The 19,861-nt window shown below is 32.9% G+C and overlaps 1 protein-coding gene across 1 annotated transcript in view; it reads left to right on the top strand.

The window, feature by feature from the left end:
• The window catches only part of LOC123700750 (tight junction protein ZO-1-like), a 121,475-nt gene that overhangs the window by 3,171 nt on the left and 98,443 nt on the right, over window positions 1–19,861 (top strand). Inside the window, exon 2 of the mRNA XM_045648068.1 lies at window positions 13,639–13,693. Coding sequence (XP_045504024.1) covers window positions 13,639–13,693 — 55 coding nt within the window. The remainder of the gene's footprint in view (window positions 1–13,638; window positions 13,694–19,861) is intronic.

Raw genomic sequence — 19,861 nt, 5'->3', positions numbered from 1 at the left:
GAAGGTTTCGCCCAGCATACTCACCTCCGTCCGGAGAATCTGTATACGCTTCAAACATAATTCATACATCAAAAAATAGTTCCCAAATAGTGCCAAACGGTGCCCAAAAAGAAAAAACAGTGCTCGAATAACTTCGGAGTTACAGGCTTCGTTCAGTGAGTATGCTGGGCGTAGGTTCTACGCCCAGCATACTCACCTCAGTGCGCGAATATCGAACGAGCTATAGGTACAATTTACGTCTCAAAAAATTGTGCTTGAAATAGTGCCCAATATCAGTCCAATTTTTGCTTGACTTTTGACCTAGAAAACCATTAAATTTGATTGTAAACTTCTACATACATTACATTGAGTACAGTCGAATACAATATTATTAACTTTCTTTCTAACAATTTTTGTCTTGTGTAAATTATTAATTGTCTATGTAAGGGAGTATTTACTTTAGAATCGCAATATTATTAATTACACATTATTTTAATAATACTTTATAATAATATGATTAAGCCTTCGCGCGTCGCATGGGACCCCGGTAGCTAGGAACAATGATTTTATATATTTTGTCTAGATCACGACGCTTGAAGGATTAAGATATCAAATGAAGTAAATCATGCATGAAAAATAAAGTTGCTGTTATTAATGCTTACATTACAACTGACAAAATTATTCAAAATAATCATTTTCCGGATCAAGGACGGTTCCACAACGTTTACGGAATTGACCTGTATTCCTCATGTGATAAAGTTCAATATAGTGTGGCAGTAATGGATGCACGTACGGTCAATAGGTATGGGGCTTACGACGCGCGGCGCCCGCGACGCAAATGAATATGTTTATGTTTAAATACTAGATGGCGCTGCCCTAACATCTTACGATTATTAGACAAGACTGATAATAATAATAATAATAAGGGCGTAGGGATGTGACGACCCCATCGCCCACGGTTGGGATATCTATTGTTTACGTGATAATAGATATTCCACCCGTGCAATCAGTCACCCGCAGGACACCTTGTGGCGGGGTGTCGGGGAGTAGCGACCCCGCGGGAACCGAGTGCTCCCGGGGGAGGCCCCTGTCTTCATCTCCGGCTTGCCTTCACCGGCCGGTCGGAGTGAAGCCTGACGAGGACAGGACCCCCACCTCTGGCTTGCCTTAACCGGCCGGCCAGAGTGGAGTCGCGAGAGCTTTTAGCTCGAAGGGTGGATGCGAAGCGTAAGTGGCGAGTGGGCACGTGATGCTGGACCCTCAGGGAGCGCGTGATCGTCGTTTAAAGTCCAGGGACGCCTCTCCACCCTTAGCTGCTCACAATATGTTGCCCCCTTGTCGCACTATTGCAGCGGCTTATTTCGGGGGCCCATACAGTGAGAGGGCGAGTCACCACCTGCCAACATATTTTTACTTTCTTTTAGTAGAAAGGCAGGTGCCATAGTTTCCAATAGTCCCCAAATACCGGCCCATTTAACATCCCTCTCCATAGCCCAGTTTATTTTGTTTTCCATATCTCGAAATAGTCCTACATCGGCCGCGGACTGCCTAGGATTGTATCTCTATAGTGCAGTCATGGGCAGGCTGCGGCTGGTGTCCCACAACACAGTAAAGTTCTCTAAAGGGCCTCTGCGTGTTGGATCCGTGTCCCCACGTAAGCCTTCCAAAGGACCGGGTACCTTCCTTATGATGGTACCCGAGTATTATAGAATGAGATACACATAATAATAATAAAAATTCTTTATTGTACACAAAAAGAGAGGATAAAACAATTATACAGCAAAGTACAAAACAAGTACAGAGGGCGGTCTTATCGCTTCGAGCGATTTCTGCCAGACAACCACAGCAAAGGAAAGCTGCAGAGAAACGGAGTAGGTGGTGCACAACTGAAAGTTGAATTTTAATACAAATATGTATATAAAGTACTACATATAAATATATACATACAATACATACATATACGATATATATACATACAATACATACATATACAATATATATACATACATATAATATATACAACAAATATACATACATAAATAATACATATACTTACAAAACAGTGTTAAGGTTCATCAATCTTGTGATAAGGAAGCATAATGGTTCCTTAGCTCCTTTTTAAAAATAGGCAGGCTTTGAGCTCTCCTCACAACCTCGGGTAATGCATTCCATAGCGAAATGGCGGTGACAGTAAAGGAAGAGTGAAAGAATTTTGAATGATGATGAGGGAAAGATAATGTCAGGTTGTTCGAGGATCGTAAAGCTAGGGAATGGTTGGAAGATACGTAGGAAAAGTTTTGTTTCAGGTAAGGAGGAGTTTTAGGATCAAATAGAATGGAATACAAGAGGTGGAGTATGTGAGTATTCCGGCGAAGGCGAATTGGAAACCACTTGAGCCTGGCTCTAAATTCAGAAATGTGGTCGTATTTACGCAGTCCAAATATAAATCGGATACAAAGGTTTTGCAGTCGCTCAAGGGAGTTAAGCTGGCATTCGGTGAGGTCGGGATAACAGACATCTGCATAGTCTAAAATAGGGAATAGAAGGGACTGTGCAAGCGCAATTTTAGTGGGAATTGGTAAAATATTTCGTAGTCGCCTAAGGGAAGCAGCGACACCAAACATCTTTTTGCGTACTGCGTTGAGTTGTACCGTCCAGGAGAAGGTTTGGTCAAAGTGCAAGCCGAGGTTTTTAGCGGTAGCGGAATAGGGAATAGGAGTGTTGTTGATTTGGATGGAAGGAATAGCGGTCCAATCCACTTTGGCAATTAATTGAGGACTTCCTATGATAATTGCTTGCGTTTTGGACGGGTTAATAGATAGGCCATATTTATTACTCCAGTCGGCAATACTTTTTAGGTCAGCATTCATAGTTTTCACGGAGTTATGTAAATCAAATAGAGAACATTGCGTGTACAGTTGTAAATCGTCAGCATACATATGGTAGGGAGAAGAAATATTTTGGGAAATTGAATTAATAAAAATTGAAAAGAGGAGAGGAGACAACACGCTACCTTGAGGTACACCGACAGAAACATTGCTCCAAGAAGAAGTGGAATCATCAATCTTGACACACTGCCGGCGACCTTGGAGAAAACTACGAAACCAGTCAACAGCTGCTGGAGATATGTTAAGAGAACCAAGCAAACTCAACAGAATGTCGTGATCCACGGTATTGAAAGCATTGCTGAAATCAAGCAATGTAAGCAGAGTGAGTTGCCTGTTGTCCATTCCAATACGAATATCATCGGTTATTTTGACGAGAGCAGAAGTCGTGCTATGACCGGAGCGGAAACCGGTTGAAAAGGGCTAAATAGGTTATTTTTGTTCATGAACGAGCATAACTGACCCTGCACTAAACGTTCAAGAATCTTGGATAAAAAGGGTAATATGGAAATTGGTCGGTATTCGGAAAAAGAAGAGGGATTGTTATTTTTCGGGATAGGAATTATAAAAGCGTCCTTCCAAGCTGAGGGAAAAGTAGACAACGAAATGGAGGAATTAAGGATAAAGGTAAGGACAGGGGCAATGATGTCAAGGATGGGGACGATCATATCACGACCAATGCAGTCGGGACCAAGAGCTTTCGATGAAATAGACAGAATATTCTTCTTAACATCACAGACTGATCTGTATTTTGAAGGTGATAAGGGTTTATATGTATATTATATACAATATTAAAACTACAATTTTTTCTATTTACATTGATTATATTATTATGAATGTTAACAAAAGCTGTGAACTAGTTAACTAGAATTCTGATTACTTTGGCCCTTTAAATAGTAATAAATAACGTAATTAATTAAAAATGTTTTTTATTGCTAAACCTTTCATTGATGAAACTATTGGAAAGAGTTTTAAAAATTTGTATAACTATGTCACAGTACTAATTTTGACTGGTTATAAGTTTTGCCTGCAACATATATACAAAAAGAAACTGTATAATTTCCCTTTTACAATTTTTCAAGATATTAATTTTATTGGCTGCAAATGACTGTTTTTATTCAGACAAACACACAATGCAATGAAGTAATAGACTTCATTTACGCTTAAAGTTTCATTCATTTATTATTATTTATAAAATATATAATAATGCATTTAATCGAAAGTTTTTGACATGTGAGAAAATACCATAATTATTTCCAATAACATGAAGTCTACAATTAGAAAGTTTAATATTTTTGTCCAAAAACATGTGTCGACGACTGTACCCCATTTTACGTTAGTATGTAGAAGTTTACATTAAAATTTAATGGTTTTCTAAGTCAAAAGTCAAGCAAAAATTGGACTGATATTGGGCACTATTTCAAGCACAATTTTTTGAGACGTAAATTATACCTATAGCTCGTTCGATATTCGCGCACTGAGGTGAGTATGCTGGGCGTAGAACCTACGCCCAGCATACTCACTGAACGAAGCCTATAACTCCGAAGTTATTCGAGCACTGTTTTTTCTTTTTGGGCACCGTTTGGCACTATTTGGGAACTATTTTTTGAAGTATGAATTATGTTTGAAGCGTATACAGATTCTCCGGACGGAGGTGAGTATGCTGGGCGAAACCTTCGTCCAGCATACTCATCGAACTATGGCTATAACTTCGCAAGTACAAGAGCACTATTTTTTTCCTTTGGGCACTATTTAGCACTATTTCAGAACAGTTTTTTGACATTCATGAAATATCAGGATTCCATGGTGAGTATGCTGGACGAAGGGACACTTGCCACCGTGTAATGACCGCAGATGTTCGTGATTTTTGATACGATTGTTTTTTGGTAATTAAATTTGTCTTGGGTTTGATGTGAGTGATGTTTTATATATCCTGACAGCTATGACCACGAAGTATCTAATAACTCTATCTGTTAGCTCGGTATATCGTGGTTAAGCAAACACTTTCATAAATAGGGTTTGGTTTCCTGCACAAGAAAGGTTTTCTATCGATGATGACGATAGCAAAGATGCTCATTTATTTAACTGGCATAAAAATACCTATAAATACAAAAAAATATTTGGGGAACTTTTAAAATAGCTTGAATGGATGCCATATTTGTTTCAATTTAACAATGGTTCTTGCACTTTACGTAAATGTTAGTTTATAACTGCAATGATTAGAAAGCATATTATATTATTATTACTCCCATAGACCAGCACAGCCATTTACTTATTACTATGCAAATTATTATATGTATCTACATAATATTATGTATAAATACATATATCAGCAATTTATAAGGCAGCAGTGTCAAATTTCATTTTATACAGCGTGTTCAATTCCCATAGCGATATCCGTTGCCCGATAATGAGTATATTAATGAATGAACACTGTTACAGAACTAGATGCTCAGGCTATTACATCATTAAATTAACATTCACGGCACTTAGCAACTGCGTTTCCTATGTAGTACAGACGAGAACCGTTTACATATTCAATACTATAGAATGATGTAGTCTGCGTTTTATTTAGATACTGACTAACTTTGTGCTTAGAATCTCTATGTAAAGACTACACATATAGGAACCACATGGTTCTAAAGACACAATGCCCTATAGCATTATTCGATTACAAACATGATTGAATACCATGCTTTAATGATATTGTTGAAAAACAACTAATCCAATAAGTACTAAAAAAATAAGTCCAGGAAATCGTTCTGGTTATTAACCCTCCGATCCTTGCGAAACTTATACTAAACGGAAACCACACTTATTCTTTGTTTTCAAAAACTACAAACATTATGTAGACTGTATAACCTTTCTAATTTGAAAGGTAGTTACGGTCCTCAGACCCCTTTCCGACTATTCTTTCTAGACTGATGAAGTAAATTATATACTTCACTGGACTCTTTGCTCCTCTTAAACTCACCGTGGCTAAACTATCTTACTAACTTTTGGTAGGTACGCCTACCTGGATAGCAAAGGCTCTACTGCTCTGAGGATTTGATTAAATTTGAAGGATGTTAATGGAATCTTGTACAGATATTATTGAAGTAGATCTATGGATGATTACCGATGTAATTGAATTACGATTCATAAAAAATATGTCTTGTCCATTCAAATAAATTTCAGTCATTAGTGCCTTCTGTCACTTTTCTGATTCTAAAACTTAATTATCTTGGAAGATTTAGATGCTCAGTAAAGTTACTAGGTGGACTGTGGTTTATGTCACTACTCGGTAAATGGAATATTATCTTCCCCTTTATCACAGGAATTTAGAGGATGTGTATTAATTTCACGGATGCCAAAGATAGACAGTAATGAGCAAAAAGCGTCACGTGTCGCGAGGGGACGACGATCATAAACTAATCTGTGGAACCTGACTTGCTTTTTACCCTTCTATTATTACTTTTAAATGCATATTGAAATGCTAGGTGGTGTCCGTGTTTTCAATATAAAATGTATACCTACTTACAATATATGCTTAAAAACTTATATATTGTTTCTCTTTCCTGCAAGTGTAAAGACATCAATATCCTTGGTAGTAGTTTAATAAAATGACATGAGAATCATAAAAACAATATAATTACATTTTGCATGTCAAATTAAAATTCACTTTTCTGATGATTCGAAATAATATAATTTAATAATGGCGTATTTAAGCTAATACCTGCAATTTATGGAGGAAAAATAGAATTTCAATACATAAGTTATAACCATTCATAATGTTCTTATTTCTGTTTGATAAATATTTCAAATGCATTTTTTCTAAACCTTTCGTATCTAAAAATAGCCTCGAATGAAAAGGTCCTGGCAGCTGCATAAAGCGATGAATTCTAAAAAAATGCGCGGCAGGTGCGAAACACATCTTTCGATGTACAGTTTTTGACTTTCTTGTACTTTTTGAATAAGCTTTTGGCATGTGCAAATTATTGGCATTTATTTATAGGTCAGTAGAGTAATTTAAAGTCATTTCTCATTGGGTATTATTTAATAAATTACTCTTTTAACTTGAAAGTGAATATCGTAATGCAATACTTACATATTATTTTGAAAACAACTCCTATCCACATCTAAATTTTTATACAGAAACCATATTCAGATCATAAAATAAATACATAGGTAGTACGTATAAAATGTCGTTAACTTTTTTTTAAAGCTGAGGTCAAAGGCCGCGTATTCCTGTGACCATTTAAGACACTATTATGATTCCGTGCCCACAGGGTGTGACGACTCGTGTGAATCTACCATGGGAACCTCTTTTATTACAAGCCAAGTTCAGCTATTGAACTTTTTATATATTATATAACCCGTAAAGAATCTGTAGGAACGTTTTGTCATTATCTGTGGCGTGTTGATTATCTGTACTAACTATTGATTATCTTGGCGCGAATATAATATTAATGAATATTGTTCGCACAAGATAACCCATGAGTAATTTATTATTCTGCAATTATGTTCATTGCATTGTAATTGTTATAAAAACGTGTAAGGACTATTATTGTTGCCATACAGATTTCTTACGATATGTCAGTTGCTTTGGATATTGAATATTGTTATACCAATGACAATGACTGATTCTAATGATAACTATAATAATTATCTGCTTGGTACAGTGGAATAACGTAAAGTATGACGACAAACGGATTTGTATCCCATAACTTTTTAAATTGTGTCGTTGTTTTAGATTTAACTATCGCATTTTCTATCTAGGGCCTAGGCCCTAGTCCCTAGAGTCTATATTATTAACCATTTTCAGGTTTTCTCTGTCTATAACATTCGAATACTAAAGGCTTACTCATGGTATATTATGTAAAGGATATGGTTAGAAAATAAAACCTTTAAAAAATGAAATAAAAAATTGTTATAAATTTCAAAAACAAAAAATAAATTGATCTCTCGAGAAGTCTAGAGTCTAGATTAAAATGGGTAAAATAATTCAACATATACGTTGACTAATATTGTGCTAATATTTTTCCACATTCGATTTAATGTGTTTATGTAATATTCTCTGATACGTAGTTACTAGTTATGCTTCTATAAACAATATCATATTTATCATATTATGCGGCACTACTTGATTTTGTATCCACTTACCAACTGCTGACTAGAAAAAAATTAATAGTAAATTACTTTTGTGTATTATTAATTAAAAGTGTATAGGTACATTTATTTCTTTTGTTCTTTCTTTGCTAATGTCTCCATCCAAGAAATGGACTTATAATAGTCCTAAATAACAATAACGATTGTTATATTTTATTGTCAGATAACGCAATCTGAATTGTTTAAATTAAAATTAAAATTAGGTAAGTACGTAAAGGTTTCAATTTAACATTTATTGTCCTGTTATGTACCAGCTGGTCCTACTAATATAGTATTTGTAGGACCAACTACTTGCCATAATATAGTAGGTATTAAGTTCTCTAACTTTATGGTAAGCTTAGATAATTTAAGTCCAGTGCTAGTGATCGATTTAAATTGCCTTTGAATGTAAATAACGTAACATAACCTAATCACCAATCTTAGGCTTTTAACTACGTATACTAACTACAATCTAAGATATGTACAATGTAGATGTTCATTGTAAATATTATCTCAGATTTCAATGTAATACATACCTAATCATTTTGAGTAGGTAGGTACGGAACACACGAAAAATGGTCCAGAACAAATCTTGATTCATTCACTTTTTACGAACAATATACCTTCATATCATACCCAACGACCCTACTCTATTTACAATTCAATAATATCTTTATTAAATAATAATAACCTTGAATAGTAAAGCCTTTCCTATGTTCTAAGAATATTAGGTATGACATAATCGTGGAGACATACATATATGTATAACTAAGAAACATCTGCGTCAGAAAATTACGTGCTCCACGCATCCTAGGTATAAACCTATATACCTAGATTAGACTTACATAAATATAAATCCTGTACATAATTATTAATTTTGATAGACATCATTGGGATAGACAGCTTGAGTCTGTTCAATAGCATTATTTTCTTACACACAAAAATAGTTCTTAAAAAGGCATTTTCTTTATCCATTTCACATATTTTGTATTCCTTAGTAATAATTCTGTGGTAATAATCGTCGAAAGGAACAGATTTTCTCCACATACAAACAAAACGCTTCATTCAGAAGCTTCAGCAATTCTCAGTACTGAATGAAAGATTTATAACATGTCATTCATTCTTAGAGAACGACTCAATCATTCACTCTTGGGTCAGACTAAACAAAAGTTTAGACGTAATAAGGTCAACAGGAGCCGATTGCTCTAATTGGCTCACTGAATGAACCTAAATCATTTGTGATCTTAGTAGTTTATGAAGAACAAAAACACAAATTAAGACGTCTTACGAATCAGATGAAGGTATTTCTGGATAGATGTTTAAACAAATGGGCAGATAATAAATCAGAATATGATTTGCTACCGTGATGTACAATCAATAATAAAACAAGTGGAATTATTATAACTGCGTTAAAAACAACCGACTTCAAACTTGCACTTGCAACATAAAAATGCTCATAAAATAAAAACTACTGGGCCTATCCGAATAAAATTTTTATGCGACCAATTCGACACCATGCCGCATCGAACAAAAAAAGAATCACGTAAGTCGGTCCAGAAACCTCGGAGTAATCGGTATACATACATAAAAAAAACATACCGGTCGAATTGATAACCTCCTCCTTTTTTTTGAAGTCGGTTAAAGAAAATGAAAAAAAACAGCCATGGTCATAATAACTTGGATTTTTCATAGTATTATTTTAGTTTACCTATTATACGATATTTCATGGAACTAAAACATGAAAATGAAACCTCGAATATTCATAAATTATGTTTTTGCAGCAAGGAGCATCAACATTTTATTTATTAAGTTGTCCACAAATATGATCCGATTTATCATTTAAAAAGCATTTAATTATCTACTCCAAAACCGTTTAAGTCAATAATACAATTCTAACTACTCCTGCCCAATGTTCAAACGTTTGTAGTTGAGTTTCGAGTGCATTTGTAAATTTAGCAGGCACCTGAAAGGTCATCAAACTTTGCGTTACGTTTTACCAAGCTCCATATAAACAAACATGGTAACTTAACTACAAACTACTTGTTTTACTCTGTATGTGTTTTATAATGATTAACAAGATTTTATTTTCAGAGCCTACTATAAAATTTACAAATATAATATGTTGAATATTGAGTACATAATTAATGGAATATTTAATAATTGTGATATGTATTTTATTTATTTTTATGTAAACTTATTTCTTTTTTTTTTTAAACAATGTTTTCATACATGCATGCATTGACCTTGTTAAGCAACAAAACATTATAATTAACCAAATACGCATATCGATATATATAAATTTTGAAACGAAAAAACGTTGCCTTCAAAGCATTGTTCTAGGCAATTTTTAACGTCTATATTAGGTTTGTTTGAAGTCGTCATTTCATCTGTATTTTGATCTAAAAACGTTGGAGATTACAGAATTGTCTTCAATCGTTATGAGATCGTAATAGTTTCCTGTAATACCATTGGACAGGAAGGCCTCTGTCGGTTGTTTGAAAGTCAATTCATTTGATGATAGGTAGCGTATTCTTTCTATCGATGATAACAATGGTCACTGGGGAGTGGAGACTGTCCTTATTGTTAACGTTTTTCTAGAATATTGTAACTAAAATTATAAACATGTTCCATATTCAATCTAAAAGATAAAATATAAACTTACCTCCCATAATAATTAAAAGAGGACGCAAAGTTATAGAGAAATATTCTGTGTGTGTTCTGTGATAATACCAATGGTAATAATATATAATATCCAGCCATGAAAATGTTAGATAATATCACGATGTTACTTAGATATCCCTTATTTGATGAAATATATAGATTTTTGTAAAGGCAAATATAATTAGGTACATCTGAGATAGTCTGTATATGAAATTTAATTAAATGAAAAAGAATATGTAATACCTACTGCCTACATAGGTATCGAAATATACATATAACTGAAAGTACCTAATTGTTTTAAAACATATTTCTAAAACATATATTTGATAATCAAAATCTGTGATCAAAATATTGATTATCATTAAGCCTTTAAAATGGCAAATGTCACATTTTTGCAGAAAACCTTGATCTACATAAAGTTGACATATTAAAAAAAAAAACGATTTCCCGCGCCAAATGATCATAAATTGCAAAAATAATCAGTTTCGAATAAAAACCGCATGACTAATTGGTGCTTTTAATTTTGGAATTAAAAGAAACATTGATCCGTGATATCATGTAAATGGGCTATAAAGTTTCTTGATTCGCAAGTTGTTTTTATTTACCTGTCGCAATCCTGACGACGTTTTACCGTTTTAAACTAAGTAAGCTATAAGAATGTGAGATTATCTCTAGATTAACTATATTAATATAAAACGAAGTCGTTTAAGACTAATTAACAGAGATTTATAAGTTAACCATTTTTTTCTTTATATGAATTGTGCAGATTTTCTTAATATTTTACTCAGTAATATTTAAAAAATATTTATCCATGCCTGTTTGTGTAAAATCATATAGTATACTTTTATGTTTTATGAATGTACAATCCATGCAAATAAAAATAATATAAAATGATATATCGCTTAACTTCCTGTTTATCATAATATGATAGTGTCTGCCCTTCAGTCATTTTAAACTTTTAGTTCAAGCAAAGTGGTTCTCTATCCGAAAATGCGTGCAAATTTAAGTTTAAATATAATACTATTATTAATTGTTGCATTTGTGCAATGTAACCCAATAAATAAAGAACCTGAAGAAGGCAAATTAAAAATTGTATATTCAAACAGCACAGACAAAGCAATAATTTCAGATGAAAGTACGAATCGTATTGAGAACATAAATACCACAGATACAATAGAAAAGCAAGAAATTTTTAATGCAATAGATAATCCAACCAGTGAAGTGACAGAAGAAAATATTGGTGTTATTATAAGTTATAGTGATGAATTTGGTGAATTCCCTTTTGATAATGAAACAGTCAATATTCAAGTTGGATGTTCAGGAGCAGATGGTATTTGTGTGTGTCTACAGAAAATTGTAAGTGACTACAGAAAATTTAGACAATACAACGAAATCCAGCGGATATAATAGAGCTAATTTTGAAGCTTCTTGTTTCAGTGGTTACGAAAGAGCACCCGATGGATCATGTCAAGAAGTTTTATATGATTGAAGTATGCTTAAAAGTCCAGAATTTCATGTATTCCACGTATTTTGCGTATATTCTTTACAATTTTAAAGGTATATTGTCATTAGCAAAAAGTAAAATTTAACGCAGTCGTGTAAACTAGGTATAAACTATATGTAAGCAGCGATTGCAATTTATGTAAATTAACGAAGCAATGAAGGCTGCATTGCTTCGTCATTAAAAAAATTCAAATAACTACTCATGTGTATTAAGATATAATTTAATATATAAAAAAATTGTGAATGTAAAGTAATAAAATGTTTATTCATGACATTTATCTTTTACTTACCTTGTTTTCCGTGTTTTAAAATTTAACCCATACTTTATATTTATATTTATTATAAATACATTCAGAATTAAGTGAATACATTTGAACGAGAAATACTAGATTTACTTATCTTGTTTGGATTTTGATATTAAAAAATACGAGATTTTAAAAAGTTTGCTACATAATATAAACACGTAAAAGTCTTAAACATTGAATCTTTTGGGTAAGAGTTTGAGATACCTACTCGATTGTAATCATACAAAAAAACACAAATACGCAAGCTTTTAAAAATACATCGAGAAAAGCTTAACTTTGCATCGCCTTCAAGGTAATCAAGCAATGCCTAACTACAATCTGACTTGTTAATTCAATTAGTGGTGAATTCAGAGCTGACCTAATTACATCGTCTAGTAGGTCTGCTCTCAAACTGTTATAATTGGGAGCTCTAGATGTACTAGAAGGATTCATTGTTACATATCTGATAACTGCCTTATTATGTTCGTTTTCCCTTGGCTATTCTTTTGTTACGATGTGTTACTAAATTTGTAGGTACTTATAATTTTGTTGTCTCTTGAAATGTATCCTTTCGTTAATATTTTAAAGTGTGTAATAGCTTATTGTAAATTAAATAATAAGAATATGGTAAACATTGAATGATGAAGGTAATTTAACGCCAGCATAGTTTGTATCACAGAGACTATAGAATTATACGATAAATTTACTATTAACACCCATTACGTTATTGTTTTCTGAGCCAAAACAAGCTTCAAATATTACGCAAAAGAAAACTTACAACGGCAGTAATTTACTCACGAAAGATTCAATATCTGAACAAAATGGGAACAATTGTTTCTACGCACGTATATTTTTCATTTGAAACTGTACAAAATAAATCGTGACGAAGAGTTTGAAAGGATTTGAGGGCTTTGAACTTAAACAAGTAACGTCTGAAACTAATGAATTTACGCGTTACATTTTTCTACGCAATTCGTTGAAGTTTAAAGAGCTTTGTTTTAGTTTTGTTATGATTAAGATTTGCGTTGTTTGTTAGTTTTCGTAATTACAGCTTGCTTATCGAATGCAGATTCTGCCATAGTTTTATGTAGCTACTTAGTTCTAAACTTAGGATATTTTGTTAAAATAAGTGCATTTCCCTTTTCGCATAGTAACTTTAAAGGTATCATTTTAATGCAATTTTTTGTATCTTTTTGCAGGATACTCCGCAGCAAACGGCAAAGACAACATGGTGATGAATCTGAATTTGAACAGGTAAGTTTAAGAATTTTTTTTAAATATTTAACATGATTACCTATTGATTAATAACATGCCAGTTTCACATCTCACTGATAAAGTGACTGATAGCCTATTTTTAACTTTTTGACGTAGGTACACTTTCATACATTAGCTGTCATTTTAATTGACAGATAAGCTTAACATATGCAGAAGTTGTGAAACCGGCCTTTGGTGGTACTTTTTATGAAAGAGGTACCTTCATAACTTTCCCTGTCATGTAATTGCTTAAAAGTTGTTCTCACAAATCATCACATCTGTAACCTACTTATAGGTACAACTACAACTTAGAGTAACTACCAAGCAGTAATTCAACAAAAAGTAAATCACTGAAGCTTATAACAATTATACATTAGGAGCGGTCCGCCCTGGCTTAGCCCGAGGTACATATTTCGCAACAATAGGTAGCCTATGTTCTTTCTCTTGTCTGTGCCAAATTTGATCAAAATCGGTTGAAAGGTTTAAGTGGAAAAGCGTAACAGACAGTCTTTACTTTCGCATTTATAATATTAGTAGGGATTACTTTATACCCCTTTGTATATGTGAGCAAGCGAATATTCAAAATCCACATCACAAACTAGTCCAATCTATTCGTTGACCTTTACCTTACTATTGTGAAAGTCGCAGCTGTGCCGTATTGAGCATTACAGCGCTGTATTTATGTAAAGCCAATATCGAATATTGTACCGTAACCCGATCCAGCGCTGCATCGCTAAGTGATCCAGCTTCCAGCCGCACGTGCGCTTTTGTTGATAAAATAAACGTATTGAAATGATATCAAATGTATTAAGGTGTAGAGTAGAGATGTGGGGTTATGTATCGATATAATATTATTATTCTGATATATCTTAATTTTTTATTAAAACTGTTTAAAAGCTTATTTTGCTGCCTTCTCGTCTTTTGTATGATGTCGTGCTCGTGATTTATTTAGAACTTTTAAATCTTACCTAGTTAATTTCTCAAAAACAGTCCACGGAAATATTACTTTTCCATTCCATTCAAATTTTTGCTTATTATTTGGCAAATTACAGAAGTGCACAAACTGACAAGTTTTCCACAGATTTGAAAAACTTTGTAGTAACTATCTTTATTGTTTATTACAACGTGTGAAACATAAGTAGTATTACGAAATATGTACCTATACAAGGAAATTTCAATACTTTTGAATTTTTTAAATCTACTTGAACGAAACTAATGTCATATACCTATGTCATAAAATTTTATCGATAATCACAACACAACACTATTATGTAATAGAATCTTACTAACAGGATGTTCAATGCAACCGCTATACTTCCGGCCTGTGGCCCTTTGCTTACCCTGCATAGGGTCAAGAGCCCTATTGCTCGTTACATTTTACATTTTCGTACAGGAGGTATCAACGTTGACAAGAGAGAATTTTAGTATAGTTGGTTCTTTGATATGCTATTTCGGTTATAGTCCGGGCTGTCTGGCTGGCCGCAGACCGCAGTGGTTGTGTTTATTAGTGCGCATCTTATCTGCACAGGAAAATATCCTTAATTTAAAGTCATTTTTTAACGCGTAATTTTTAATCTTTTGCCTTTAGATAGATCCATCAGACATACATTTTTTATTGCAAGACGTTTTTTTCGTTGTTAAATAGGTGCCAGACGCAATTTTTATTTCAAAATAATTAAAATATCATCGAAATAAGTGAAATTCCATTAACATGAGTCCCCGTGAAGGGTAATCACTGTGTTACTTATACTATCTATACATATAATAAATCTGTAGAAGGGTCAATTCTGTACATTGAAAATATTGAAAAAATAAATACCAGGAGGTGTTACTGGATCGATACCAAACCCAAATATGTGATTAAAAAAATTTTTGTCTGTCTGTATGTGAAGGCATCACGTGAAAACTAACGGTTCGATTTCGATGAAACTTGGTATAATTATACCTTATTATCCTGGGCGTAAAATAGGATACTTTTTATCCTGGAAAAATACGTAGAAAAAAATTTATCTTAATTTTTCAGTTTTATCCATAGACGTTGTTCTGTAGAACCGCGAACACATGTTGCGTATTATTATAAGCCTAGCCGTATTTGGGTCCAATAGATATTTATAAGATGTCATTGTCAGAGTTAGGTACTCAAAATGGAGAAATTAACCATCCACGCGAAGACCGACATCCGCGCGGACGGAGTCGCGGGCGGAAGCTAGTATATAATATTCATAATACTATTTACAATTTTTTTGCAATAATCTACCATGTTGCCTCCTTTTCCCAACGAACCTCAAATAGGACGTTAAATGTAAACTTGATTAAAACCAAATACATATCATCAAATTCATATTAATACCCAAAAGTGTAATAAATGTGAAAGCATCTATTAAAAATATTAGTTTACTAATTATTTAATATAAGTATTAAAAAAGGATAATATAATATGAGTAATAAAGTTAATAGTTACTTATCTTTTAAGCGGACTCATGTTGGTGTAATTTCACTTATTTCGATGACATTTTAATTATTTTAAATAAATAATTGCGTATGGCACCCATTTAACAACGAATAAAACGTCTTGCAATAATAAAAAGTAAAAAAACTAAAACCCAACTACGACAAAAAGCGACAACAAACAAACAAACAAGATTTTCTGAATAATGAACTGAACAAAGTTGCTAATGTAGTTGCAAGTAAATGGACACAGTAGATTCTACCAAGATGCCCTCGTTGTAAATTGACAATAATGTCATACAATACTATTCTGAAGTATGCAATATTCCACTACCTATCTAGAGATAAATTTTCATGTTTGGAAAGGCGTAGTCACACGTTGTCAATGTGCTACGGTAGATAGGTATATGTAAGGCGCGACATTAGATTTTGTGAAACCCCATATAGCCTATAACCAGCGGACAATTAAGACGCTTCTAATGATATATCATTTGTCGAATTCTGATAAGTAGTTTAGAAGTTACGAGGGAACAGATGAACATACATACATACATACATATATATGTACTTACATACATACATAGCCTGTCAGAATCATAACCCTCCTTTTGCTTTGCCGTAGTCGGGTAATAAAAAAATTATGTCTGATGGATCTATCTAAAGGCAAAAGATTAAAAATTACTTACGCGTTAAAAAATGACTAAAGTTAAGTATATCTTCCTGTGCAGATAAGATGCGCACTAATAAACGCAATCACTACCGCCAGCCAGACAGCCCGGACTCTAACCGAAATAGCAAGGGAAACAGCATATCAAAAACCCAACTATACTAAAATGACTTTTTTTAAACGTTGGTAGCTCCCGTACCATTTATTGAAATAATTGTTGAGAGTAAACTTATAATATTACCGAAGTGTATGAAAAATGTATAAAAATAAAAACGTCGTATGTTGTTTCAGCAGTGGATGTGAAAGATACGACACTGACAGAAAGATACGATACGATAGAGAAGCTTCTCATAAAACTTTTCGTTTCGAACTGTCATTCTCATACATCAATACTTGATCAATACAATTAAACAATTAATTATTATACATAGTAATATGTCATCATCCTCATCATGTTCCCACTGCTGGGCACACGGGCCTTCCTAATATAAATTGAATGTTATACAGAATACTTAATTCCTAAAAACTTAAGAAAATACGAGTAATTTGTTCCCGTTCCAGATTTTGACCTTGCTCTTAGCGTTTTGTTGCCAGCGTTCGAATAAATTGTTAATTTATCTTCCCTTCAGATGTCGTAAATTTCTCAGGACACAAACGATTTTGAAATTCAGTATAAAACATTGTACAAGTAAATATATTTGTAACCCATAAATGATCATTTTGTTTCTGTTTCTGCATCTTGTGAAGTTGCAATCACATTATTAATTTTAAGTATCGTGACTTCTTATGAAATATTAATTTTAAGGGCCCTTTGCTTACACGTAACTATATAATTTGAATTTGTATACGATTATATTATTTTGTGTCTATTTGGGATCATTTTCACAGGAAGTCACCAGTCAATTTCTGTGATTGGTTTTCTTTAACAGCCATGTACCTACCTACTTCTTATTACACAACAAAAACAAATAATGACATTTTTTTTAGTTTTATTAGGTAGTAGGTACCACGATTTTAACTAATATTAATAATATCTAGAGTTCTATTTACCTTTCACTTATTCAGTGTCACCTTTAGGTTACCTACAATATTAGGTCCGACATTTTGCGACCTAAATTCTGCAGAGTGCGTTTATAGGTCACTTATTAAGAACTCTCTTAATTATAAATTTAATTACTGGCTAGGTTCAATAATTAAGTGTTATTACTTTTTTTCGTGCATAAAAGGGAAGTTGTTTTTGCTTTTTCTTCCTCTGTTTACTGTATGGGCTTGTTATCTGAAGCGTTTTGTTTTTAAATTGTTTCCTAATTTTGATTTGCTTTATTACATGTTAATGTGTTTATTACATGTTAATGTCTAGTAGATTTAGAGGTTTTGTGCGTATCTCCTCAAGTATCCTTTCTCTTCATTCGATGTGGAATCCAAACATAATATTGCACACTACAATAAATAGTAAGAGTTAAATTTATCTTTGCCTACTGAATGGATTTCCTAGTAACATAGTTCAAGACGTGAATCTCCAATCAGTTGATACAAGTGCATCTATCAATGATTCAGTCTAACCAAAATAAACGGATCTTCAACGGCAGTGCATTTGCTTGCGGATGTTTATGTTGACAGTCTCTCATTATATTTATGTAGATGAATTAACTTCAGTAACGACTGAAACTTCGGCAGTCATATCATATAAATATAACTTTTCAGGCATAGATTCTTTGGCAGGCGGCCGAATCGGCGCCCAGTCGACGCGAGCGATGCGTAGCGTCGACCCGCGCGGACTGACGCATCGAAAAACGAATTTCAAAATTCGAAATCGAATGTTTTTGATTTTTTTTTTTGAGTTTTACGACATTTCCATGGTTTCGGGCTTGGTTTCGGGTGAAGATTATTGACAAAAGTGCATGTGAAGTGATACATAATTGTGAAAAAGTGATGGTTGTAAATAAAGTTTTTCGTAAATACCAAATTTTACTTCCATATAAAAAATAAGCCTAAATAAGTTGTTAGGGATAGTTAAGTTCATTCAAATTTTGAACAACCCGTTGACCCGAGTGCATACAAAATGATTAATACCGTAGCGTAGACGGTCTAATTGAATTTCCGTGTGTGTCATATAATAAATGCAACTATGATAACCGAAAAAGAAAATATGTAGTTATGAATGTTACAATTATAACAAATTAATAAAATTATCCCTATAAAAATACTTATTGTATGATTTTCAATGTTCTCTTTAAATTCATTAAAATAACAAATTAAATTTTAAATCATAAGAAAATACTTATCACATAAAAATAAAAGCGTAATAAATAATATTTATAAAATAGAAATACGGGAAAATAATTAACAGAAAAATAAATATTAAAAGATATATATAGATATATAACTTTCAACAAGATAATAAGTATTTCAGATTTTTTTTATATCAAAGATAAATGTATGTTTGTTACGAATGCATCAATAAAATTGGTTTTGTAACATTTACGCCATAATCAAATCTGCACCTGAATCAAAACAGATCATTTTACACAAACATATCAAATATTAAATAATAAATAGTCGATGAATCAAGTGATCCCATTACAAAATATATCAATTTGAATCATACGAGGCGGAAATTTATTGCGGAACCTTTCTACATTGAAATTCGCGGAATTGTTTGAAATTCGAAATTGGAACACATGTTATTATTTTATGTGATTGCCAGTATTTTAAATTAGTGCGAAAGATATCTTATAATTTATAAGCGCCCAAATTGATGAATTGAAATCCTTTATCCAATAAAATAACGTATTAAGAAGATATTTTTTATTTGTAATGTGCATTGAATATTTCATGTATATTCAATTTTTTTAAGGGCAACTAATTTGAGGCAATATTTTTTTGAATTTTTGGATCACGATTTTGTAGATATTATTCCCATCACAAATTCCCCCTATATTACTACATGTTCCATATTTACTAAGCTATCCAGCATTTCATATTAAAGTTACATAGAGAAAGATGTGTGTAATGCGTTCGTAAATTGAATGACTAACTTCGCGCCATTTATA

This window comes from Colias croceus, chromosome 20 (genome assembly GCF_905220415.1).
Source record: "Colias croceus chromosome 20, ilColCroc2.1".
In the NCBI taxonomy this organism is placed as follows: domain Eukaryota; kingdom Metazoa; phylum Arthropoda; class Insecta; order Lepidoptera; family Pieridae; genus Colias; species Colias croceus.
This window is presented reverse-complemented; position numbering and strand designations above follow the sequence as displayed.